The sequence below is a fragment of the Pistacia vera genome, unplaced genomic scaffold, assembly GCF_008641045.1.
Source record: "Pistacia vera cultivar Batoury unplaced genomic scaffold, PisVer_v2 Contig11, whole genome shotgun sequence".
Classification (NCBI taxonomy): Eukaryota; Viridiplantae; Streptophyta; class Magnoliopsida; order Sapindales; family Anacardiaceae; genus Pistacia; species Pistacia vera.
In genome coordinates this window covers 1,372,099-1,399,230 of record NW_022195137.1, presented here as the reverse complement: position 1 = coordinate 1,399,230, position 27,132 = coordinate 1,372,099, and the positions used below count along the sequence as shown (strand labels likewise).

General features: G+C 36.1%; 2 protein-coding genes across 2 annotated transcripts; one reads left to right on the top strand and one right to left on the bottom strand.

The window, feature by feature from the left end:
* Positions 1–230: 230 nt before the first annotated feature.
* Positions 231–11,905, top strand: LOC116138467 (O-acyltransferase WSD1-like). Its single transcript, XM_031424183.1, has 5 exons — positions 231–443; positions 1,951–2,532; positions 10,851–11,204; positions 11,342–11,479; positions 11,644–11,905. Exons 1-5 carry the CDS (start codon positions 231–233, stop codon positions 11,806–11,808), a joined length of 1,452 nt encoding a protein of 483 aa, XP_031280043.1. The 3' UTR covers positions 11,809–11,905.
* Positions 11,906–21,281: 9,376 nt separating this feature from the next.
* Positions 21,282–24,073, bottom strand: LOC116138951 (O-acyltransferase WSD1-like). Its single transcript, XM_031424632.1, has 5 exons — positions 23,784–24,073; positions 23,052–23,630; positions 21,986–22,339; positions 21,676–21,813; positions 21,282–21,567 (listed from the first exon to the last, which is right to left on the bottom strand). Exons 1-5 carry the CDS (start codon positions 24,060–24,062, stop codon positions 21,403–21,405), a joined length of 1,515 nt encoding a protein of 504 aa, XP_031280492.1. The 5' UTR covers positions 24,063–24,073; the 3' UTR covers positions 21,282–21,402.
* Positions 24,074–27,132: the final 3,059 nt, after the last annotated feature.

The window sequence follows — 27,132 nt, the reverse complement described above, 5'->3', positions numbered from 1 at the left end:
GCATTGAGAACTTTCGATTTGCTTGGAAATGCCTCAGGAATGTTGCGCTCATTTGAGGCCACGAGTTGATCGATCCCGCTGGAAGTGACCTGAACCATTGTTTGGCATGAGAGGTCAGAGTTACTACCAAACAACGACACTTTGCTAGATCTGAGACCTGGTGAAGCTCCATCAGGTCGTTGAATTCATATAAATGATCCTACGGATCAGAATTTCCATCGAACGCCCGTATGTCGGATATTCTAAATCTTGATGGGAGTGGGGCGGCTAACACTGCCGGAGAAAAAAAGGAAACAAACATGACCTGCCCTGCTTGTTTTGCTGAGCTCTTAGCTGGTCTAGAGCTCGCTGCAACTCCTCAATTTGAGGCAGCGGAGCTATCTAGGATTGCTTTCTCCTATGCGAGTCCAACCCTCACGGTTGCGGTTGAGAAAAGTCCGGAGGTCGGATTCCACTTCGCCTCGGCCAGTAGTTCCGGTTGCTCTCAACATACGCTGGCTAGAGTCGTGTGATGGCGATGGATGGTGCAGGGAATTTTCACGACCTCCGCGGTGGTACGAACCGCCCCGCGAAGTGTGGGAACCTCTAGCATGATGACGATCAAGATCGTTTTTCTGGCAGTGATAAAAATCGCCTTGCACAGCACTTTTATGGGAGTGTGCATGCGACGTGGCATGGGACGGCTTGGTTTGTGACTTTTCACCGAGTCTTAACGCCACAGGTATTCTACTCGGGATGTGGTCGGTGTTCGTCGGCCCTTTGGAGCCCTTAGGCCCATTTTTCACCACTTGCTTGCCCTTTCTTTGACGTGCTACAGTGCTCGCGACACGGGCTATCGCCCTTTGCTGCGCTTTCGCGCGACCTGCAGGCATTTTTGGCGGTTGCACTACCCCAGCTGATTCGGGTGGCATGCCCTAGTCCAAACGGTCCAACCTTCGGTTGACCGTCTAGAGAGTGTTGTCGAACCTCTCCAGGTAGCTTTTGATGGCGGGGTCAAGTTGTGAACTTGACGGGATATTTCCTGTGATATTTTGCGGAACCGAAGGTACCGCGGAAGAGGTGTCCTGGACTTGGGGGATCTCCTCAGCACCCTGGTTGGTTCACTCAAGTTCAAGTTGGCGGGCCATTTGCTGTTGTAAGACCAGTAAGTTAGAGATTCTCCTAATGAAGGACGAATACTAAATCAGGCCCTCCTTCTAGCGCCAAACTGTTGATGCGTGATTTTGACACCAACCAAACGCATGTGTGAAATGCTGAGCAAGCCCAGAAGACACACATGAATGTGAAAATGAGAGTAAATGCAATGGAAAACAGCGTTTAAAGTGATTCGGATGCTAAGGAAGTGCATCCTACGTCCACTGATTTTTGTATTAATGTAGAGGTCAGGTCGCGTTAGCGAACTGACTTACAAATGATTGTACAAGAGAGAGAATGCTATATATTTTTGAGAGAGAATAGCTAATAAAGAGTAGAATGAGCGAATCCCACAAACGAGAGAAGAATTCTCAATTTATATTGGGATGGATTAAGGTTATCATTACTAAATCTGCGAGTTGGTGGGATTATCCGTGCAAATCCTTCTTTATGTCACATTGCCCACCTTCTGGAGTGATTTACGCAATTTGGTACAGGGATTGAACACGTGGAATCACTACAGCTTCTGATTGGTCTGGCGCGCACCCTCTTTACTGACAGGAGTGTGCTGCTCCTGTCACCACGTGACGTGGCTGTTTCTAACTGGCTGCAGGCCTACCTAAGGTCTGACTTTTTATTCTGACTAAACCTTGCGTCAGCCCTATATTTTCAGGTATAACACCATTCAATCCCACCACCATGCATCATGCATATATATTAATTCACCTTTTTTAATACATATATACAAGCAACAAACCCTGTGATTTTCCCTTTTTGTGTATATGGTGTTAATTAACGGGTGGAATTTATCAACAGGTTGTAGACGAAAATGGAGAGAAACAATGGAAGAGAGTGGAAGTTACACTGGAAGACCATGTAAACGTGCCCATATTCCCCTCTGGACTTTCACCGGAATCTTATGACAACTATCTTGATGAATATATTTCCAAAATAGGAATGGAAGAGTTCGCAAAATCTCGACCTTTATGGGAAATTCATATATTCAAATACCCTACTACCAGTGCACCCGGTGTTTTGATATTCAAACTTCACCATTCGCTTGGTGATGGCTTGTCTTTACGGGGAGCTCTTCTTTCATGTTTACAAAGAGCTGATGATCCTTCTCTTCCTTTGACATTTCCTTCTGTTCAGTTGCCTTCCCACAATAGGAACGGTGGCAACAATAACAGCATATTGAAGATTTTGCCTAAAATATTCTCTGTGGTTTCAAAGACAGTATCGGATTTCTCTTGGAGCGTGACAAAGAGTACTGTAGTTGAAGATGATAAAACTCCAATACGATCCGGGGATGATGGAGTTGAGTTTCGGCCAATCAACATGGCGACAATGAGTTTCTCTCTTGATCACATCAAGAAAATTAAGGCCAACGTTGGAGCGGTATGGTTAATTATATACAACTTTAGTTTTACTTTTAAATTGAAACTTGAACATGCTCATTCATCTTCATGAAAAAAATGAAACTACGAACAGTTCACTTAAAAGACCTTGATGATAACAATTAAATTATTCGTTTTCTTTTTTCTTTCTTGGGTAATTTAGTGATTATTAGAGCACCATCAACATACTAATATTTGTAATTTGCTAAAATTATTTTCTTATATAAAATAAATAGAAAAATATAATCCGATATATAAATAAAATTTTAACTTAGGTGTTATTAATTTTACCGTGGTTTTATCTATATAATGGTTACAGATTATTATTGCATCATTTGAAACGAAAGACTTAAAATATATACTTGTAACAATAACATATCTAATACTTTTATAAATAATAATATTTTTATTTCTATATTCTAGAAAGTAACAAAAAAATTCACTTCTATTAGTTTTAGATAATAATGATGATAGCAGGAATATATGTAATTCACTGTTTAGTGAACCCCCCCCCCCCCCCCCCCCCCCCCCCAAAAAAAAAAAAAAAAAGTGGATGGTTTTTCACTTTTCAGTATTGAAATACATAAAATTCAGCTAATTATTTTTTTTTTCAATTCATTGCTCTTCAAAATTATTTAAAATTACATTAAATGATTTCCCAAAAAAAAAATGCCTTTTGCTTTATTATCAAAAAAATAAAAATAAATATAAAAAATAAAATAAAAGATAGGTTACGTCCTGATAATATAGAATATATTAAATCACTTATGTTATATATATATAATTTGAATGTCAATTTTGGATCTAATTAATGGGACCATGTTATATTAATATAGAAAATAAAAGTAACTCTTTTTTTTTTTTTTTTTTTTTTTTAGGAGTTAACCACTTTTTCCCACCCAAATAATGGCTTAATGACACTTTCACACTCACAAACTTTTAAAATACAACTTTACTATCCAAATTTATATTCTAACGGCCAATAGAGAGCAAACTCGGTCTAGGTTGTTAGGGTTTTTGAAGAGAGAAGGACGATGAGTCTTTTGGTGGTGGAAGGTTGGATTTTGGTGATTGGGATTGATCATAATTTGACTTGGGAGGGGTGGTTGCTTAAACCCTAACGCTCCATTATTGGCAATTGTCAAGGTCGGCGGGTGTAGGGTTTGAGATGTTTTGATAAGTGATAATCGGGGAAAAGAATAGTGTTGGTGTGGGGTTGCAATAATGCTGGAATAAAAAACGGAATACAAATTGGGTAATAAAGTGGTATTTTAAAAGTTTGTAGGTGATAAAGTGTCATTAAACCATTACTTGGGTGGGAAAAAGTTGTTTACTTTTAGTCTTTTATTTTATGCGTTGATAGAATATTAAATTATTTATTAACACTTATGTGTTGATAGAACATTAAATTAGTTATGTTATACATATATGTGGACTGAATCCTATCTTTATATCAAGTTATTGAGACGGGATTAGACTCTTATCATTTGTTCGTATAACGTAGTGTTAACAATATAAGTTAAAAATTTTAAGGTTAGAACTATGAGTCTATGAACAAATATACGCTTAAATATTAAATAATTACAATTTAAGAGAGGAGGTGCAAAGATGGGCCAGATAATCTACGTGACTTCTGGGAACTTCTTAGAGGGGGTCTCATTGTGTGCTGTCATTAACAAGTGGGTATTAGTTATTACGTATAATAGAGTGGGGGTGTATTTGTAAGAATTAAAATGTTTCTTAATACGGTACCTTTTTGATCTGTTATATAATAACAGCTGTACTAACATGTAACTAACTTCATACAGAAAATACACACTTTTCATCTTTTTCAGCTTTTCTTGATATCACGTGTTTTCTCTGTTTTCTTTGCTCGTATCTTTTCACCATTTTCATCAATAATCTTCATGGTATCAGAGCTATAGACACACGTAAAAAATGGCTCAAATCAATCCTCAATTACACAATCTTGCTTCGAAATCTAAAGGTGAACAAATTGGAAATGCAAACGCAAATAGTCTGGTTGCTCATCCTTCACTTCCCACACTTTCAGTTAAGCTTCTGAAAAGAATTATGGCTACTGGAGGTCATAGATCTTTCCTGCTCCTGTATCTCACGGTCTTGATGGCTTCATCACTGGTGAGAGTATTTGTCCACCTATGTTGCTTGTTGAAAAATTTGTTGATTCAGAGGAAGTAGTAAAGAAACCAAACCCTAAGTATTTTAATTGGAAAACACTAGATCAATCTTTAGTTGGTTGTTTTCTTTAATATCCGAATCCATGTTCAGGCATGTAGCAAAATGTGTGAGTTCATATGAAATATGGAATACTTTAGAGTTACATTTCTAGTCTTTTTCCAAAGCTAGAACACTACATTTACGGATTATGTTACAAAGCACTAAAAAGACTGATTTAAGTGTGAATGAATATGTTCTCAAAATGAAGGAGATTGGAGATGAATTAGTTGCCAGTGGAGTAAATCTTGGGGAAGAAGAGTTACTCTTGTATATTTTAGACGGTCTTGGTCCTGAATATGATGCGATTGTTGCTAGTTTGACATATAATAGTAGTACAACAAGTATTCAAGAAGCTCTGCTTATGCTTCATAAGCATATGATGAGATTGGAACGTCAAAGTTTTTCTATGACGCATTTTCATGAACATTTAACATCTGCTTTGTTGGCTACCAGACAACGTGATGCTCTTAATTCAACTACAACACAATTTCTAAATACTGCTACTAAAGCAACACCTACTATCCCACATTCTCTCAATTCAGACACTGGTGCGCAACATTATTTACCTACTGGTGTCCCTATTCCAAACTTAACTCATTTTGCAGAGAATAGTGGTGCTCTTATAAGCAGTGGTTATCAAGGGCGAGGTGTGTTTGGAAACAATGAATTTCAAGGGTATCAAGGGTCGAATTTCAGACCATTTGTTCATACTCAGAATTTTTCTAGTAACAGTAACATGATGAGAGGCAGAGGTAGAGGCCGAGGATACTTCAAACCAAAGCTAGTGTGTCAAGTGTGTGGAAAGACAGGCCACTCTGCATTGCAATGTTACCACCGTTTTGATCAGGAATATCAGGGCTTTAATAACTCCTTTTATAGTCACCAACCCTCATACAATCAACAACCACAACAGCCACAGTCTGGTCAAGTTAATAGTTTTACTAATGAAGGATCAACTGAATCAGCTCAAGCTCTAATGGCAACCAACTTCAAACCAAATCCTGTTTAGTTTCCGAGCACTTCCTTTCTTGGTTTTCATGATCATTCAGCTTCAGTACCTTCTAGCTCAAATAACTATGTTGTTTCTGAATTTTCGTATCCAGGGAATTATCCAGTTCACTCTGTTGCTGCTACGTCAACAACTTCTCCTAATCCTGTCAGTGATCCATCACTACAAGTTTTCTCTGTGTATCAGGCAGTAGCCACTCCACATACTTTTTGTGATCAGTCTTGGTTTATGGACTCTGGTGCATCAAATCATATGGTGGCTGATGGCTCAAATCTAGTGCTTAAATCTCCCTATCCAGGAGGCTCTAAGGTACAAGTTGGTAATGGAGAATCCATTCCCATTACTCATATAGGTATGCTGATGGTATCCTCACTAGATAACAATAGATTAATTCATCTTAGAAATATTCTTTGTGTTCCATAAATTACAAAAAATTTGCTGAGTATATCACAAATCACTAAGGATAACAATGTGATTGTTGAATTTCACTCTGATCATTGTTTGATAAAGACAAAAGTAGTAAAGATATATTGCTTCGGGGCACAGTAAAGGATGGCTTATATCAGCTTGAGTTGACAAAGCTTGTTAATCCAAGCATGAAGTCTATCTCTTGTCCTGTTGCTCCTGATGTTGGGAAGTTATCATCTGCCTCAAAGAAGTTTTCTAGAAATCATTGTCCTTCCAACTCAACAGTTGTTACTGCTTTTCCTACTACCATATTAGCTACAAATAAATGTCTTAGTCATAATACAAATTTAGACTTGTTCACGTTGTGGCATGCAAGATTAGGCCACCGTAATAGTAGAACACTTCATGTTGTCTTGAATAAGCTAAATGTAAAGGCTTCTCTGTCTAGTAATAACAACTTCTTTTGTGAAGCATGTCAATACGGGAAGCTGCAACAATGTCATTTTCCTATGTCAGATTCTAGAGCTGAAGCTCCTTTAGAAATAATCCATTTGGATCTATGGGGTCTAGCTCCTGTAAACTCTTGTGAAGGATATAAATACTATGTCATATTTGTTGATGATTTTAGCAGATTTACTTGGATTTATCCTTTGAAACTTAAATCTGAGGCTTATACTATTTTTGTACAGTTTCATTGTTTCTTAGAAAGACAACTGGATTCTAAAATAAAGTCTTTGCAAACTGACTGGGGTGGAAAGTATAGAAGTTTTGCTAGTTATTTGCAGAAACATGGTATTATGTTTAAGCATTCCTGTCCGTATTTACATCAACAGAATGGCAGGTCTGAAAGGAAGCACAAATCAATTACCAAATTCGGATTATCGTTGTTGGCTCATGCTGGCATGCCGTTGAAATATTGGTGGGCAGCCTTTAGCACAACCACGTATTTGTTGAATAGACTACCTAACTCAGCTCTTGATTTTGTATCCCCTTATTTCACCTTATTTAATCAAGAACCTAATTACACTGATCTGAAAGTTTCTGGGTGCAGTTGCTACCCTTATCTTCGTCCTTACAACAAGCACAAACTTTCATACCACAAAGATTAATGTGCCTTCTTGGGGTATAGCCTCTCTCACAAAGGTTACTTGTGTCTTTCTTCTACTGGAAGAGTCTATATCGTTAAACAAGTGAAGTTTCATAAGACTGATTTTCTATTCAAATCTGGTTTTAATCAGCATATTTCTTTAAAGAACTCCACGTATTCGAGTGAAAGTTGTAACAACTCCCCTGCATCTTCGTGGCCTCTTCCAAAATCTGTTTCAAAGGATACTGATTTTTGTTCTACTGACCTTTACTCTGTTTTGAACTCAGGTGCTAGTTTGTCCCATACTAATGGCGTTTCTGATCATGCACCATTGTTATCTCCTAGTCAATCAAAGACACCTCCTGTGACTACTAATACATCTATACACCAAGCACTAGTGGATAATCTAATCTCCATGGCTACTGGTCACTCTTGTTTGTCACCTCTGTCTGCACAAGAGTCATCTGGTATGAATACAGATTCTCAAAATGATCCATGCATAGAGTGCCTGCCCAGCTCCTCTCTTTTGGCTTCTCCTCCAGCTTCAGACCATCTAGGAATTCAGTTGGAAGTTGTACTTCCCTATTCTTCGAACCCAGGATCTCATGACTCAACTCTCAACACTCACCCTATGATAACTGGGTCAAAAACTGGTTCACTTCGGCCAAGAGCTTTTCTGACAACGAATAATATTCTCTCAAAATTGAAAACTGTGACTGAAGCCTTGCTTAGTCCTGAATGGAAGCAAGCTATGGATGTTAAGTATCAAGCCTTGTTAAAGAACAACACATGGGATCTTGTTCCTTATGAAGATGGGATGAATATTGTTGGAAGCAAATGGGTGTTTAAAACAAAGTTGAATTCAGATGGCTCCCTGCAGAAATATAAAGCCAGGCTGGTTGCCAAAGGCTTCCAACAAACACTTGGCCTGGATTACTTTGATACCTTCTCACTAGTCATCAAAGCAGCTACCATTCGAATAATGCTATCCTTGGCTGTTCATCACAATTGGAAAATTCAACAGTTGGACGTGAATAATGTGTTCTTGAACGGAGACTTAACAGAGACTATGTTTATGGTTCCTCCGGAAGGTTATTATGATGTTTCTCAACGAAAGAGGTTACAACAAGTATGTCGGTTAAATAAGGCCTTGTATGGGCTCAAGCAAGCCCCTCGTGCATGGTTTGATAAACTGAAGACTGCATTACTTGAATAGGGTTTTGAAAATTCTGTGTCCGATGTAAGCTTGGTCTACTATAAATGTGACTCTAAGGTGATGTATTTTCTGGTTTACGTGGATGACATTCTTGTCACAGGGAATGATAACTTGCTTATATCTTAGTTAGTAGATGATTTAAATAGCAGATTTTCGCTCAAAAATCTTGGTGAAGTACAATATTTTCTTGCTTTTGAAGTGCAGCGTAGTGATACTGGATTACTACTCACACAGACCAAGTATGCTCAGGATTTACTTGTCAAAGTAGGTATGGCAGATTCAAAACCATGTACCACTCCTATGGCTATTGGTTTGAAACTTGGAAAAGAAGAGAGTAAGGTGTTTGATCAACCTACTCTGTATAGAAGTATTATTGGTGGTTTGCAATATTTAACATTGTCCAAGCCTGACTTGGCGTTTGCAGTTAATAAACTTAGCCAATTCTTGCAACAGCCTACAGAAACACACTGGACAACCTGTAAATGAATTCTCAGATATGTAAATGGCACTCTTCATCATGGCTTGATCTTTAACAAACACAGATCTCTCACCTTAGAAGCTTTTGTAGACGCTGACTGGGCTGGAGATGTTACAGACAGGAAGTCTACCAGTGGCTATGCTATCTTTCTTGGTGGGAATTTAGTACAGTGGTCCTCTAGAAAACAGAAGGTTGTATCCTTATCATCTACTGAAGCTGAGTATAGATCCCTTAGTCAAAAACCACTGAGTTAGTATGGATTCAGAATCTATTTAAAGAGCTGGGAATTCACGTTCAGAATGTGCCAGTTATTTGGTGTGATAACATGAGCACAGGAGCACTCTCTTCCAACCCAGTTTTCCATGCCAGGACGAAGCACATTGAGATTGATGTGCACTTTGTTAGAGGGTTGGTTATGAAAAAGGTCCTACATGTTCAATATGTAGCTTCTGAATATCAAAAAGCAGACTTGCTCACCAAAGCTTTGCCTGTTGCCAGATTTAACATGCTGAAGGAAAAACTTAATGTTGTGTCGGAACTATCATCAAGTAATTATGTTGAAGCAAATGGTGTTAGCACATGATGAAAGTGACGATATTCATGTATATGCAGTAGTAAAAGCAATGGAGTATGCAGACGTGAAAATACGTCGTAAAGAATGTGTGGAGTATGCAGACGTGAAAATACGTCGTAAAGAATGTGGGTGTTCGAACTGCTGCTTTTGCATGAGATGAGCTGCTTGTAGCAACCAGTTCGTCACGAGCTGTTGCATTTGCATGAGACGAGCTGCTTGTAGCAACCAATTCGCCACGAGCTGCTTCCAGTTCGCCACGAGCTGTTGCATTTGCATGAGACGAGCTGCTTGTAGCAACCAGTTCGTCATGAGCTGCTGCATTTGCATGAGACGAGCTGCTTGTAGCAACCAATTCGCCATGAGCTGCTTCCAGTTTGAGACGAGCTGTTGCATTTGCATGAGACGAGCTGCTTGTAGCAACCAGTTCGTCACGAGTTGCTGTTGGACTTTCTTATGGAACGTAGCAGTGCAGATGTGATGTTCTTATGTACAGTGTTTTTTTTTTTTTTTGGTAGAAAAGTTTTTCAGTGATTGAGAGAGAGCTTAGTTTAAGAGGGAATATTGAGTATAGTAGAGTAAGGGTGTAGTGTTAGGTTTGGAATGTTTTCGGATATTGAGAGAGCTCAGTTTAAGAGAGAATATTAAGTATAATAGAGTGGGGGTGTGTTTGTAAGAATTAAAATGTTTCTTAATACGGTGCGTTTTTGATATGTTATATAATAACAGCTGTACTGACATGTAATTAACTTCATACAGAAAATACACACTTTTCATCTTTTTCAGCTTTTCTTGATATCACGTGTTTTCTTTGTTTTCTTTGCTCGTATCTTTTCACCATTTTCATCAATAATCTTCAGTCTATTACACTATTTCATAGATTGAGAGCCAGGGACTATTATGCTACTGTTGGCAGGAGAGATTGGGTAAGTGCCCATTAAATGTCTCCAATTAGAATTAGTTCTTTATATGTTTTATACAATTAATGTTACATATACTTCTTTATTATAGGATAAAAAATTATGTACTAATATGATCTCCTTGTTATAAATAATATAATTTCTTTTTTATTATAAGATGAAACATTTTATCTATTTTCATTAAAAGACATATTCCGTTTTAATATCATGCAACTACTTTTGATTGGGATTGCATATTCTCCAACCAGAAAGCCATGTATGCTCTTTTTTTAAATATTGATGAGTCTCCCATGTAGAATATTCCTCCCAATTAATAACCATTCTGATTTTAGTATGAAATCCGAAAAATCTCACTTCAAGTGATTACAAATCTTGATGATGACTGGTGACAGACTCTTAATGACGTGATTACGGGAACAATCTTCTTGGGGACTCGGTTATACATGCAAGAAATGAGTAAGGAGTCGAGCAAGGCACAATCTACAGCACTTGTGTTGCTCAATACCAGGGTTTTACGAAGCTACAAACCAGTAAAAGATATGGTTGAACCTAATGCCAAGACCCCTTGGGGGAATCATTTTGCCTTCTTGCATGTATCCATACCTCCGTTAACTGATGCTTCATCTTCAAATCCACTGGAATTTGTCTTTAGAGCACAACAGATTATTAATGACAAGAAAAGCTCTTTAGCTGTTTACCTCACTGGTCAGCTTCTGGAGATTTTGAAGAAATTTAGAGGCCCAGAGGTGCGTATTTATTATTGCACAATTAGGTGGCATTATAATTATGAGCTGTCGGTGTTCAATTAATTAGTAATTAATCATATTTTGTTAAATGTTTTTGAATGTCTTTAATCCAAACATGTGGATGTTGATTGCCACAGGCAGTAGCTAAATATATTCATGGCACCTTAAAGAACTCGAGTATGGGAATCACAAACCTCATCGGGCCAAAGGAAAAAATGTCTTTGGCTAATCATCCTGTTAAAGGTCTTTACTTCACGGTGGTTGGTGCACCTCAGGTACTTTAAATCTTTTCTTTTACAACCATAATTAATCAATTGCTACTGCCTTAAGCATCTTAGAATTAATATTTTCATGCATGCGGCCTAGTTATTAAGAAAAATTTTCTCCTATTATTGTATTATTAGTATGTCAAGAAAATATTGGATGGGATGAGTTGCAGAGTATTTGCATAGCAATAGTGAGTTATATGGGAGTGCTAAGGGTTGCTGTTGGAGCAGAAAAAGGCTTCATTGATGCCAAGAGGTTGAAGTCTTGCATAGAGAAAGCATTTCAGATGATGCTCGAAGTTGTATGTCAAAAAATTGATCAACAGTCAACAGAATGAGGTAACGTCCTAGTTAAAAGTGCTTTTAAATAAGCTTATACGCAATTATTTAATCTAAGCTAATTATACGATGATTCATGGAATAAGTATCAATACTCAAATGTTTTTTTTTTTCGTGATCAAGGCAAACAATAATATCTCAGTAAATAATATGAATAGTTTTCAATATTTATTCGTCCCAATTACTCCTTTTGTGCAAGATGCAGTTTTTAGGGGCATTTAAAAGTCAAGAATTGCGGTTTGTGTTATTAGTTTTGAAAGTTTTAATCACTTTACCAAGTTGATTAAACTTAAGGGGTTTACATGTTCATTTGTGTTTTTTGTGGTCTTATTTAACATCAATATAAACAATGCATTGATATAAGACAAAAAGTAAAACACACAACACATTTTTACATGGTTCTGTAATCTGCTTACATCCATGGGACCACGTCTAGATGAAACTAATTACTATGGTAAACTTTATAGTTAAATTACAAAGTCAAAGTTAAACATCCATTGCAAAACTGTCTCTGTTACATCAACACTTCAAACTTCACCTTTTGATTGAACTTCAAACTGTCACGCTAGCTAGCTTCACTCCACGAAACCACCTAGTCACCCTTGAGCTCATCTCAAAGTTCAACACTGAAGATGCACTTCAGCTTCAATAGCTTGAAATCCCATCAAACATTATCAATGAAAACTCACGTTCCAACATCATCATCATCAAAGAAACCAAGTTTGAACAACACTCAAATAGGGATAAACAAGGTATTTATAAGCCTACCTAAGCATATGAAACCTAACTCAAAACAAAAGAAATCACAAAGAATATGCAGAGAACTTTCAGAGGTACATTCAGGCTTGAAATAAAATGTATTGGAGAAGACGATATAAAGAAACTTGCGCACCAATGCAAGGGGACAGCCAACAGACAACCTTTTTTGTGTTTAGCTATTTTGGGAAAGTTTTCACCAAACTTTTTATGGACTACAATAAAGCAAAATGATTCACCTAATGAGCTAATTAAAAGTGTACTAGGACTATTACACATGTCTCAAATAAGAATAAAATCTTAACATCAAACGGAGACGCAACATGTGTATACAAAATCTAGCTGGACAAGTGACATCACACGGACACATAGTGTTATGACACCAGATAACAATAAAACGATTGTGCATTAACAAATTGATGTCACGACATAAAAAATCAATGTCACCACACTGAATTTATAATTTGACAAAAATACTTACAAATTTTATACAAGTATATGAGTTAATTAATAGACAGATTTATGAATTTATCACTTTCCATTGTAATATACATAGTTGTTTTATCTAATTGCTTGCTAATGGTATTAAAAAGTAAAATTAAAAAAATTAATGAAATTTGATATCCACAAGTTTTCTCTCACTAATTGCAAAGAAGATTTCTGATAATTTATAGGGAATTTCATTACGGACGGAATTACATCGCTCAATGTTTCCCTGTTCCTCTTATGCTCTCTTTGATGCTTATATAAATGATAGAGCTTTCGTTTTACTGTTGCATTAATTGAAAATTGAACATCGCATTCATCTTCAGATCTTCTTTATAATGAAACTATGAAAAGTTCTCAACAACGTTAAAAGAGCACCGTCAACAAAATATTATTGGTAATTTGCTAAGACTTTTTTCTTATGTTAAATAAATGGAAAATAATGATCCGATATACCTATATTATATGGGTAGAGGGATTTGAATTAAAATTTAAAAGTACGTGGATTGAGCACAGATTAAAGAGCAGTATGGGCATTCTGACTGGTCGGTTTGGGTGATATTCCGCATGTGCCACATTCATGTGGATGTGGTTAACATACTCAAAGGACCAGCAATTGCCAATCGGTTTCTGATCATCGCCCCAATTGATGTAAATGTGTTCAAAATTTTCTATCCATGTCACTATAATAAATAGCCTAAAAATATCTTCACATAACTCTTTATATGACCTATCCATAAAAATAAGAGTACAACAACTTTTTATTCTTTAAATATAAATTAAACAGTGAGTTTGACTCTTCACATCTAGAGAGTCAAGTTTTACTCTTTATTCTAATTTTAATTAATAAATTACAAGTTTTTATGCATTTTATTTATTAATTCCCTCTCCCATTAACTCTCTTTCTTGAAAATTTAAAGAGTCAATTAGATTTTAATAAAAAATTTGTTTTTTATATTTAAAAAGTAACGAAGATACTCTTTAAAATAAAGAGTATCATTAGAGATGCTCTAATAAAGACATATTCTCTACTAATTAATTTAGTTTACAAAAAGAAAACTATTTTAAAAATAAAATAATAAACTACTACAGTGTGCGGGGAAGGGGATGGGGTAGCATTAAATACCCCCATCTTCGGCCCCCTTGGATGATCATCCCAAATATTTTTGTGGGAGATGATCCAAATTAGCCACATATATTAGCTTTCCTAATATAACTTACTATATATTGTTATGGAAAGGCTTGGCAAAAGGCAATCCCATCAAATTAAATCATAGGTTAAAATTATGACCTTACGTGGTCTTAGCATTTAATTAGAAGTACTTCTTTACATGAACTTGACGAAAATTTCTGTTAAGTAAAGCTCCAATACGCTGACGTTTTAAGAAGGTGTTAAGTGACAAATTTCAACCATTAATCTTAGCCTAATCCAACGATGGAAACTAGCCTAAATGGTCAACTTATTTAAAGCTGAAATTCACTGTAGAAATCAGATTGAAAACTCACTCTCTCTCTCGCGTTTTCGTCAAGTGCTGGGTGCTTAGTTTGTTTCCTTCAAGTTGTAATCAAGTCACAGTTTTTCTTAGAATTGTGGGTAGAAGAAGCTGTATATTCTTTTGGTTAGATGCTTGTTTAAGTTGTCTTGGTTGTGTTGATTACGGGTAGATTGAAGGGTTGTGTGAGAGTAGAGATTTGGGGGTTGTTGAGATTTCTTGTTGTAATCTGTAACGAATTCAATCCCTATAGTGCAGAGAGTCTCAAATTACTTTGAGCTCAACGTGGATGTAGTTTATTCCATTGGAATAAACGAACCACGGTAAATCTTGGCTGTCTTCTTTATGTTTTTTCTTTTTTCCTTGTTCTTGGTTGATTTGTGCAGTGGATCTGTGTGTTGTTTGTGTTTGATAGATGAACAAGTTAGGTTTGTGTTTGATTGAAGATTAACAGTGGTATCAGAGCAAGATTAGGGTTTTTTCAGTCTGATTTGAGTGATTCTTGAAACCTAGGGTTTACACAAATTGGGGGTTTCTTTATAATCAGTCAAGTTGGTGTCTTAGGGCTTGGAAAACCTTAGATTATCCGGTCAATTTCTTGAAATTAGTTCGAACTCGATCTTAGACAAATTAGGGTTTCTTCTGTGTCAACCCTAAATTCAAACACCAACCCTAAATCCAAACACTATGACTACTACACAAGTTGAAATCAACCAATTCGATGGGAAAATTGATTTCAATAGTTGGAAGAAAAAAATGAAAGCCTTATTATCACATAATAAGGTAGCCATTGCACTGGAAAATGATGTAACCAAATGGTCAGAGGAGAAACTGAAAAAGAAAGTAGAGCTGGAGGAGGAGGCATACAACCTGATCATTATGAACCTCTCCGACGGGGTCCTACGAAAGGTAGACGGTTTTGAAACTCCGACAACGGTATGGGGTAAACTCAAATCCCTTTATGCTTTACAGTCTGCTCCAAATCTAGCTTACTTAAAAGGTGTTTCATTTGCATATAAAATGGATAGCTCTAAGACCATTGATGAAAATATTGATGAGTTCTTGAAACTGACCCAAGTGTTGAAGGGTACAGATCAAGAACTCGGGGACTCTAGTTTAGCTATGATTTTATTGAATTCCCTGACCGAGGATTACCAGGTTGTAAAAAATGCCCTACAATACACTGGTACTGTCCCAAACGTGGACTTAATAGTTTCAAGATTAAAAGCTAAAGAGTTAGAGATTAAGGTGCAAAGGAGAACTGGTAGCAATCTGTTTGTTAAGGGAAAGGGTGAACTAAACCAGTTAGGCAACTTTGTTCAGTCTGATAGTGGCCCTAGGAACAAGAAAAAGGGAACATTGAACTGTAAAACAAAGGGAGAAACCAGGAAGTGTTTCTTTTGTAACAAAACTGGTCATCTAAAAAGGAACTGCTATGCATGGCTTAAGAAACAGAAACAAAGGAACACTGAAAGTAACCTAGCAACCTCTAAGTCTAATATAGAAGAATATGAAGTTCTAACAGTTTCCAAAACTGAAAAGATAAATGATCGGGTGATGGATTCTGTGTGCTCATTTCATATGAGTCCCAATAAAGATTGGTTTCAAGACTATGAGGAGAATAGGTTAGAAACTGTGTATATAGGGAATAATAATGCCTGTAAAGTTGAAGGGATAGGCAACATAACCTTAAAACTAAACAATGCGAAAACTGTCAAGTTGACTAAAGTGAGGTATATTCCAGAATTAAAAAGAAACCTAATTTCATTAGGTATTTTAGATGAATCTGGTTGTAGTTATCAAGTTGAAAATGGTTGCCTTTATGTCTATAAAAATAACAGTGTTTTGCTTAAAGGGATAAAAAGAATGGTTTGTATATTATGTGTGGATCCTACTATTCTGATTGTTTAAATTTTGCTTTGCTTTCTACTAACCTGAATGCTACTGAAAAATGGCACTTAAGACTAGGCCATATGAGCCAAAAAGGGCCTGGACATCCTCCATAAGCAGGGCCTATTTGGTAAGGACCCCATTGAACCCCTTGATTTTTGTGAGACCTGTATCATGGGCAAGCAACACAGGCTGAGTTTCCAAAAGGGAACTCACCTGGCTGCCAACTGCTTAGAATATTTGCATGCTGACTTGTGGGGACTTGAAAAGGTCAAATCACATGGGGGTAGTAGTTATCTTCTGTCCATAGTAGATGATTACAATAGAAAGGTGTGGGTTTTCTTACTTAGGACTAAGGATAAAGCTTTGGGTAGGTTTAAGAGTTGGAAGGTTCTTGTAGAGAACCAAACTGACAAAAAGGTTAAAACCCTTAGGACAGACAATGGCTTAGAGTTCTGTAACCTGCAATTTGACTCCTATTGCACTGAACATGGCATCCTAAGACATAGAATTATTAGGAAACCCCTCAGCAGAATGGGGTTGCTGAAAGAATGAACAAGACCCCCCTAGAGAAGGTGAGATGCCTTCTCTTCACATCCAACCTTCCTAAGTCCTTTTGGGGAGAAGCCCTTAACACAGTTGTCTACCTTATTAACAGAAGTCCCTTAAGTGCCATCAGTTTTATGTGTCCAAAGGAAAAGTGGAGTAATAGGAAACCTAGCCTAGGACACTTGAGGACCTTTGGATGTGTTGCTTATGTCCATAACAGTAAAAGGAAGTTAGATCCTAGATCCCTTAGGTGTGTCTTCTTAGGTTATCAAGAGGGAACCAAAGGGTATAGGCTTTAGGAGAGGAGTGCCCCTATAGTTAGAATAATAATCAGTGGGGATGTTATTTTCAATGAGAATGAATTTCCTTACAAAACTACTAACTCTGACACAAGTTCAACTAGTAGCAAATCTATGAATCAGGATCAACCTGAGAGAGTCCAAATTGATGTGGAGCCTACTGCAACATAACTTGATTTGGAGCAACAGGAAGCTAAAATTAATGAGCCAGATTTGGACCCTGAGTTGGAAGAGGAAAATGCTATAAAACCAGCCGAACCCCATTCTGATCCCTTAGCCTAGTCCCAACTAGCCAAGGATAGAAGTAGGAGAGAAATCAGGTCATCAACAAGATACTCCTACGCTGATTTGATTTACACAGCCCTAGTGGCAAGGGCTCAAGTCCAGAGAACAGAACTAGATTGCTATGAAGAAGCAGTCAGATCCAAAGACAAAGAAAAATGGGAAGCTGCAATGGAGGAAGAGATGTTGTCCCTAAAGGTAAATGGAACCTGGTCTTTGGTTCCAAATCCCAAAGACTAGAAATTGATTGAATGCAGGTGGTTATTCAAGCTTAAAGAAGGTATGAACTCTTCTGACCCTCTTAGGTATAAGGCTAGGTTGGTAGCCAAAGGATACACACAGCGGGAGGGAATAGACTTTAATGAGATATTCTCCCCCGTTGTGAAATACAAGACCATTAGGATCATGTTAGTCGTAGTTGCCCATAAAGATTTAGAATTAAAACAACTGGACGTTAAGACCCCATTCTTGCATGGGAACTTAGAAGAAAGGATCTACATGAGACAACCCATAGGTTTTGTAGATAGAAACGTACCCAACCATGTATGCCTACTTCACAAATCCTTATATGGACTGAAACAGTCCCCTAGGCAGTGGCATAAGCGTTTTGATGCTTTTATTCTTAGCATTGGCTTCAATAGAAGCAAATATGATAGTTGTTTCTATTATGCTTTATATGATGACATGCCTTTATATTTACTATTGTATGTTGATGACATGCTTTTAATTTGCAAGTCTAAGCCTAGGATAGAAGAGTTAAAGAAAAAATCGAACTATGAATTTGACATGAAGGATTTAGGAAGTGCTAAACGGATTCTAGGCATGGTAATAAATAGAAAAAGAAAGGCCTATAAGTTAAAAGTCCATCAAAAGGCTTACCTGGAAAAATTAGTGTCTAGGTTTGGCATGGCAGGATCTAAAACTGTGAATGTACCCTTGGCTGGTCACTTTATGTTAAGTAAATCACAATGCCCCAAATCTGATGCGGATTTAATAAAAATGGAAAATATCCTTTATGCAAATGTAATTAGGTCAGTAATGTATGCCATGATAAGCACCAGACCAAACCTTTCCTTTGCAATTTCACTCTTAAGTAGATTCATGTCAAATCCTGGTTTTGAACATTGGCTTGCTCTTAAATGGCTTCTTAGATACATTAATAGTTATGTGCATGTTGGCTTGGAATATGGAAAAAGATATGACTCACTTGATCTTGTAGGATTTGTAGATTCTGACTTTGCAGGTGACAAAGATTCAAGGAAATTAACCACTGCATACGTGTTCACCTTGGTTGGAAACAGTGTCAGCTGGAAGTCCCAGCTTCAGCCAATCGTTGCTCTATCCACAACTGAGGCAAAGCATGTGGCTGTGATAGATGTTTTCAAAAAAGCTCTCTGGCTCCAAGGGCTACTATCAGAAGTTAAACTATTGGAGGGTGTTGTCACTGTCTATTCTGACAGCTAGAGTGCCATACATTTGAGCAAGAATCCTGTATATCACGAGAGGACCAAACATGTTGATGTTAAATACCATTTTGTGAGGGAGCTGGTGGACAAAGGGGTAATCATTCTGAAAAAGGTGCCAATTGAGAACAATCCTGCAGATATGGGAACCAAAGTGGTGTCTCCAACCAAGTTCAAGTACTGCTTGAACCTGCTGCATGTTGAGTAAGTTGCAGCAATAGAGCTATGATGAGTAATTTGTGGATGAACTGCACTGATAAGGTATCTGATCCGGTAATGTGTTGAAGCTTCAAGGTGGAGTTTGTTAAGTGAAGCTCCAATACGCTGACGTTTTAAGAAGGTGTTAAGTGACAAATTTCAGCCATTAATCTCAGCCTAATCCAATGGTGGAAACTAGCATAAATGGTCAACTTATTTAAAGCTAAAATTCACTGCAAAAATCAAATTGAAAACTCACTCTCTCTCTCGCGTTTTCGTCAAGTGCTGGGTGCTTAATTTGTTTCCTTCAAGTTGTAATCAAGTCACAGTTTTTCTTAGAATTGTGGGTAGAAGAAATTGTATATTCTTTTGGTTTAGATGCTTGTTTAAGTTGTCTTGGTTGTGTTGATTACAGGTAGATTGAGGGGTTGTGTGAGAGTAGAGATTTGGGTGTTATTGAGATTTCTTGTTGTAATCTGTAACGAATTCAATCCTTATAGTGCAAACAGTCTCAAATTACTTTGAGCTCAACGTGGATGTAGTTTATTCCATTGGAATAAACAAACCACGGTAAATCTTGGCTGTCTTCTTTATGTTTTTTTTCTTGTTCTTGGTTGATTTGTGTAATGGATCTGTGTGTTGTTTGTGTTTGATAGATGAACAGGTTAAATTTGTGTTTGATTGAAGATTAACAATTTCCATATATAAGAATGAAATTACGTGGGAGATGGCTCAACTAGTGGTCATTATATAAATTAAACCAAGGTGATCACAATTATTTAATATAGGAAAAGCAAAAGCACCTGTGTATGCAAACATGTTTACAAAATCTTGGATTTACATTAGGTGCACCAACCACCATGAAATACAAGCCATTTGCTCCATTGGACCGATGAGATTTGAGATTCGCATACTTGTGTTCTTTAAACTGCCTTAAATAAATCCAGCTGCTGCTGATGGCACCAAAAGCAATAATAACAAAAAGCACCAACTTATATCTTGAGAAGTTGTGCAGTGAGATAAACAGCTAAAGAGCTTTTCTGTTGATTGCATAGATTTGAAGTTGGTTTATGATTGTATTATCTAGTAAAAGTACTTAAAAAATAGATCGACTTGTCCAATTTCATTCACAAACATGCTATTATATCAAAGAGATTATTAATAATTTCTTCAATTATATTTTGTTTTGACGTGAGTCATTATGTGACGATGTGACAAGCACCTACTTGATGGTGTAATAATAAGGGGGGCACACAACTTGATGGTGTATTAACAAGGGGGGCACACCTAGTTAGGACCCATGACCCATCATTGATTTAAGTTTCACCAGGCTGATTGTCAGCCTTATTTTTAGTTTGGTTCTATCATACGTGTTACCGTTTTGTTTCTTTCGAAGTGATACATAATAGCACTTCTTTATTTTATCTTTTATAGAAGAGACTCGATGATATATACAATATCGTTGTCACCTCACTCAACAAATTAATAAATTCGCAAATCACAGTTGGGATCTTTTCTCTTACAAAGTCTTAATTTTAGATATTATATCATAATTATTCTATCGTATTAATGAGGAATTGATAATAAATGACAGCTTTCTTCGAATAAACCCCGTACTTTAACGGATCAGGAAGCTTATTTTTAAGATAATGCACATAAGAGAAGAATGGATCGATTATTTATTCTAATTTCTAGAATAATTCAGAACACTTACGAAAACCATCAAAGTAAAACAAGAATAAGGCTCTTATAATTAAACACACAAAACCACTATCTATTTTATACATGAATAATAATACACTTAAAAGACTCCAAAAGTAATTCATTTAAAGTGACATACCAAAATTTGATCTGATGAATTAATATAAAAATTAATTTAATAAATATATATTAAATAATAGTGAATGATTTTTATATTAATTCATTCAATCATATTTTGATACCTTATTTTGTATGAAAAACTTTGGATATAATTTTTGTAAGTATTATATTATTTTTCATACTTGTGTATAATATTCCCAGAAACATCCAAAAAAAAAAAAAATAAAAAAAAAATAAAAAAAAAATAGAAGGAAACATTATTCATGCGTATTAGTATTTAAGCAAAACCACCGAGCACCGTTTAATCTCCATAATACTTTAGTTTGAAACTATTCATAATTAAAAAGCACTTTGTGTCATGCTCTTGCTTGTTGAGGAGTAATTCCACAGGCGGCTGTATGTATCATCTGAAAAGCATTTTCTATGCAAGACTTCAACTTGTGGGCATCGACGAATCCTTTTTCTGCTCCCACAGCAACCCGAAGCTTTCCCATATAACTTACTATTGTTATGCAAAGACTCTGTAATTAATCCAATCCACTGAAGCACGTTACTTCCAAGATGATAAAGAAGACGACAGCCAAATTAAAGTGGCTAATTATACTGGTAAATTAATGAAAAATAAGTACCTGAGGTGCACCAGCCACCGTGAAGTACAAACCTTTAACCGGATGATTAGCCAAAGCCATCTTTTCCGTTGGACCGATGAGGTTTGAGATTCCCACTGTCGAGTTCTTTAAAGTGGTATGAATATATCTAGCAGCTGCCTGTAGCACAAAATATGCCCAAGAAACAATATTCCTTCAAAATTAGTGTACATCTTCCGGTGCCTACTTACTTGTTATACTTTTAATAATTTCTTGTTATAAATGATTGAAAAAATTTCAAATATATGATTATTTAGAACACTGGAAACTCATTATATATGTTTAGACGTACCTCAGGGCCTCTAAATTTCTTTAAAAACTCCAGAAGTTGACCAGTGAGGAAAACAGCTAGGGAGCTTTTCTTGTCATTCATAACTTGCTGTGTTTTGGAGACAAATTCCAATGGATTTGAAGATATAGCATCAGTTAACTGAGGTATAGGTACATGTAAGAAGGCAAAACGATTCCCCCATGGCGTCTTGGCGCTAGGCTTAGCCATTTCCTTCACTGACTCGTAACTTCGAAACACCCTGGTATTAAGCAGCACCAGCGCGGTAGTCTGCGCTTTGCACGAGTCCTGGCTCATTTCTTGCATATATAACCGCATTCCCAAGAAGATTATTCCCACAGCGACATCGTTAATCGTCTGTAATAATATCAGTGAGAGAAAATTCATTGAAAAACTAAAAATATCATAAACACAGGAAGAAAATTAAACAGCTCGAGTAATTAATTTGAATTGCATTATTGTTCCTTCTTTACTTTATTCATAAATTCATAGGCCGTTTTTCCGAAATAGACAAGACCTTCATGCATGACTTAATGGAAGTTTAACATTTAGAGTTACGGCTGGAATGGGAACACAACCAATCGTAGGTTTCAATGCCACATCACTCCCTCAACCCATAACTTATGATTCCCCCACTTAGTAGGTTGCAGTAATCTTTACTCGTTAGGCCCCTAGCTGAATAACATTTTATTAAGTTGTTGAAAAAGTTAATTAGTAAGCAACTTCCAACTATCCAAAATATTATAAACTTAAGTTGTTGATAGGTAAGCAAGTCAACTTTCAGCATACTTTTTTATAATTTAAGTGTTACTTAAATTATATCATTATTCAAAGTGAAACATTTCAAAAAAAAAAAAAAAAAATGATGATCGATTTATGGAATATCGCTGTCCAAATTTCCACTCATTTGAACGCTTATTTAAGATTTTCATGCTGACCATTACTACGACTATGATAAGAATTCATGTTGACCGTTACTCCTATCTGATTAAGATATTTTTAATTAAATTATTATTAATTAAAATGATATTTTGTTTAGCTAGTTTATGCAGCAAGAACCGAACCATACCGCTCCATTGTTGGCCTTAATCTGCTTGATGCGATCAAGAGAGAAAGTCATTGCTGCTATGGCGATTGGCCGAAACTCAACTCCAACGTCACCAGATCGTAACGGAGTTTGATCATCTTCAACCAGAGTACTTTTGAATATGCTCCAACAAAAATCTGTTACAGTCTTAGAAACCAAAGAAAAAATCTTTGGCACACTCCTCAATATTTTGTGATTACAGTCACCATTCCTGTTGGAGGTTAACTGAACAGAAGGCAATGTCAATGGAAGAGAAGGATTATCAGCCCTCTGTAAACATGAAAGAAGGGCTCCTATTAAAGAGAAGCCATCACCAAGGGCATGGTGGAGCTTGAATATTATAACACCGGCCGCGCTGCTGGTAGGGTATTTGATTATATGGATTTCCCATAAAGGTCGGGATTTCGGAAGCTCTTCCATTACTATTTTGGCGAAATAGTCATCAAGATGTTTATCATAAGATTCCGGTGAAAGTCCAGAGGGGAAAATGGGCACGTTTACGTGGTCTGTGATCTTCACTTCAACCCGCTTCCATTGTTTCTCTCCTTTTTTATCTGCAATCTGTTGATAAATTATCATATATAATACATAATAAGCTGATATAATACCATAATAACAAGTAATTTATATGATATATGAAGGACAAGTGCTTGAATATATATAATGGCACGCAATAGAACAATTAATTTCAGTAGCAAATCAGTGGCGTATTACCATGATGGAGGAGAAACGTGAGTTGATGGAGAGAAACACATCCTTGATCAACGGCATAAATGGTAAATCATCAATTGGCACTTCAAATTCCAGAAAAGCATAAACACTAAGCGAAAGAGCTGAGCTGTTCAAGTATTGACCAGTAGGACTTACAGGTTCTCTCAGCTCCATTTCTAATTTTTCTTTCTTTGAGTAGTGAATACTTGTGACTCCATATATATAATAATAAGAGTCCCAAGTTGATACGAATGCATTTAAACAGTTTGTTGTGTTAATCATCTATTATACACTCAAAAAATCTATCTTTTCGTTTGTCAACCACAACTTGTAACTGTTCAATTTGGTAGGAGCACGTATAAAAATATTATTGAAGGCCACATGACCAAGAACAACTTGAACAGAAAAAAGTCGTATTGCATTTATGGGGATAACGCGGTTCAAAGAAAGACCAACAACCCATTTCCACATGTTCACCACCAAGCGCCAACCGTTACTGCATTTATTTGTTTCTTTCGATTGTTATAGCACACGAAATCTATTCCCAATTTGTCAGGGCGAGGAAAAGGTCAGCCTCACATCCCTCGTTCACTTACGTTGCTTCACATCTTGCCGTTAATGTTTGATTTTCAAAGAGAATTTGGGAGATGCCAACTCGTTAAAGTCAATCAAGCACTGCTTTACATTAATGTCTATAAGTCATATGCCCCAATATATAAACCAATGGTATGCATGCCTACAAAGTAATTTCTAACATCGAACTTTAATATGCTCATCAAGCATTAATTAATTAATTATATATATTCTCCAAAGTAATTGGTTTTTGTCAAAAAATAAGTAAATAGATACTTGTGTGGAAATCGTTTATCCTCATATGTTTTCTTTAACAGCAGTAGTGCTAATAAGTAGTAACTTATCAAAAAATAAAAGTCCGTCCGACATCAATTAATGATGCTTTTAAGAGAAGCACTAGCCAACAATATTAGTTGACAATTATTAATAGTCGCCATAACCAGTTTTACCAGCTGCATTTCTACATTATGTCCATCAACTTCAGGAAATATGATAAATGTGTACAGTAATGCGATCAGCCTAAGTGCTTCTGTTTTCATCAAATTGTAAAAGCAATAATTCGACTGTCACTGTATAAGTGGCGGACTCTTGCACAGATAAATCTTAGTTGCTTTCAAATTATTAGGCTCCCAGAGTCCTACTTGTTTTAATTTCTGACAAAATTCTTCATTGGGTTTTTAATATTATTATGGCAAGTATTGTGTTTCCATATTTTAAAAACAAGGACAGTCTTAATCATTTAAAAAATCAAAATTGAAAATTGATCTTTAAAACTAACGAGCTTCGTCCGTTCCAACTGATCTTTAAAACCCAATTACTTGTGACAATCAAACCACACATACTTACATGCCCAATAAACACAAGTCCAAGGTAACTGAAAACATGAATCAGATGTGATGATTTTGTTCAGATAAAATTAACCAGTCGTCAGCCCTGCAATAACCAGCATAATTTTCGTAATAAGTTGTGAAGAAGAAGACGGAAACAGTGAGTCGTATGTGAGAGAAGAGTTTATATTTAAAAAAAAAGGAACAAATTTAAATGAAAACTTGATATCTCACCATTTATTAGTTCTTTTCATTTTTGTATTTTAATTTTTAATACCATTAATTAGAAAGCAGTTAGACCAAACTATTGTTTTAAAACCCGGACGGGAGGATAACTCGTTTTGCTGCCCGGGTCATGGGTCAACCGGTCCAACCAACCGGTGACGTCAACAATAATTTAATTTTTTAAAAGTTCTATTAATCCCTTAAATTTTAGTATATTACAAAAATATCCCTCAAAAATTTTAATTAGTCCCTAAATTTTTTATTTATTTCAAAAATACCCCCAAAAAATTACCAATTGATCCCTAAAAATTTTATATCTCCAAAACACTCTTAAAAATAACAAATTAGTCCCTATAAATTTGAAATATTACAATACCCTCCTAAACCCTGAACCAGACCGGAGAAGCTGTCGAGTCTCGGTCGAACTGGTCCAACCGACCGGTTTGGTTCGAGTTTTAATATAGAGGACAAAACCACTATATATATATATATATATATATCAATTGATTGAGTCATACATCTTGGATTATTAATGTAATTGTAATTAGTTAATTAATTTGGTTTAATTAGTTTTTAGTTAGTTAGAATTCAGTTGGTTAGTTGTTAAATGATGTGGTTAGTTAGCCTAACTATGGTTTACTGGTTTACTTGACCATAGTTACTGAGTTTACTAAAGTTTGTAATTGTAATAGCTGTAATAAACATTTGTTAACTAAGCTTTTGAGCTAAAGTAATAAAGGTGTTTCTCTTCTCTGAAACAAAATCAAAAATACATGTGTAACACTACGAACAAAAACCATGGTTCTTGACTTACTGTCACAAAAAGAGTAACTGGGATGAATTAATAATGAATACATTCAATATTTACTTAGATATTATTTATATGGTTGCCTTCATCAGGAAAAATGTTTAGAGAAAAAAAAAAAAAAAAAAAAAACAGTTGTTTTTTCACTCTTGTAGCATGAATCATTGTCTGTTAGCTTAATATTGCGTAATATAGGCTTATTAAAAAAAAAAAAAAAAACTTTAAGTAGGTCGTTGATCAGTTTTTTAACATACAACTTTTTAGTATCATCTTAATTAATACATTCTCTATGCAAGGCATCAATGAAGTGTTTTTCTGCTACCGCAGCAACCCTTTGCTCTCCCATATAATTCACTATTGCTATGCAAATACTCTGCAATTCATCCCATCCATTATTTTCTTGACATATGAATAATACAATACTAGGAGAATTTTTTCTCAATAACTATCCGCATGCATGATTATATTAATCCTAAGATGCTTTAAGGTAGTGGCAATTAATTAATTATTAAAGTAAAGTGAAGGATTTAAAGTACCTGAGGTGCACCAACAACTGCCTGTGTGACGCCAACATCCACATGTTTGGTTTAAAAACATTCATTAAAATTTAACATATGATTACTAATAAATAGAACACCGGAAGCTCATAATTATAATGCACCTAATTGTCTAACAATTTAAACGTACCTCGGGGCCTCTAAATTTCTTCAAAATCTCCAGAAATTGACCAGTGAGGTAAACAGATAAAGAACTTTTCTTGTCATTAATGATCTGTTGTGGAGCTTGAATATTGTAACACCGGCTGCGCTGCTGGTAGGATATTATTATGATATCCCACTAGATAGAGAGTATTTACCATAATGGAGTAAAACGTGAGTTTATGGAGAGAAGCGCATCCTTGATCAACTACATACCTGCTGTA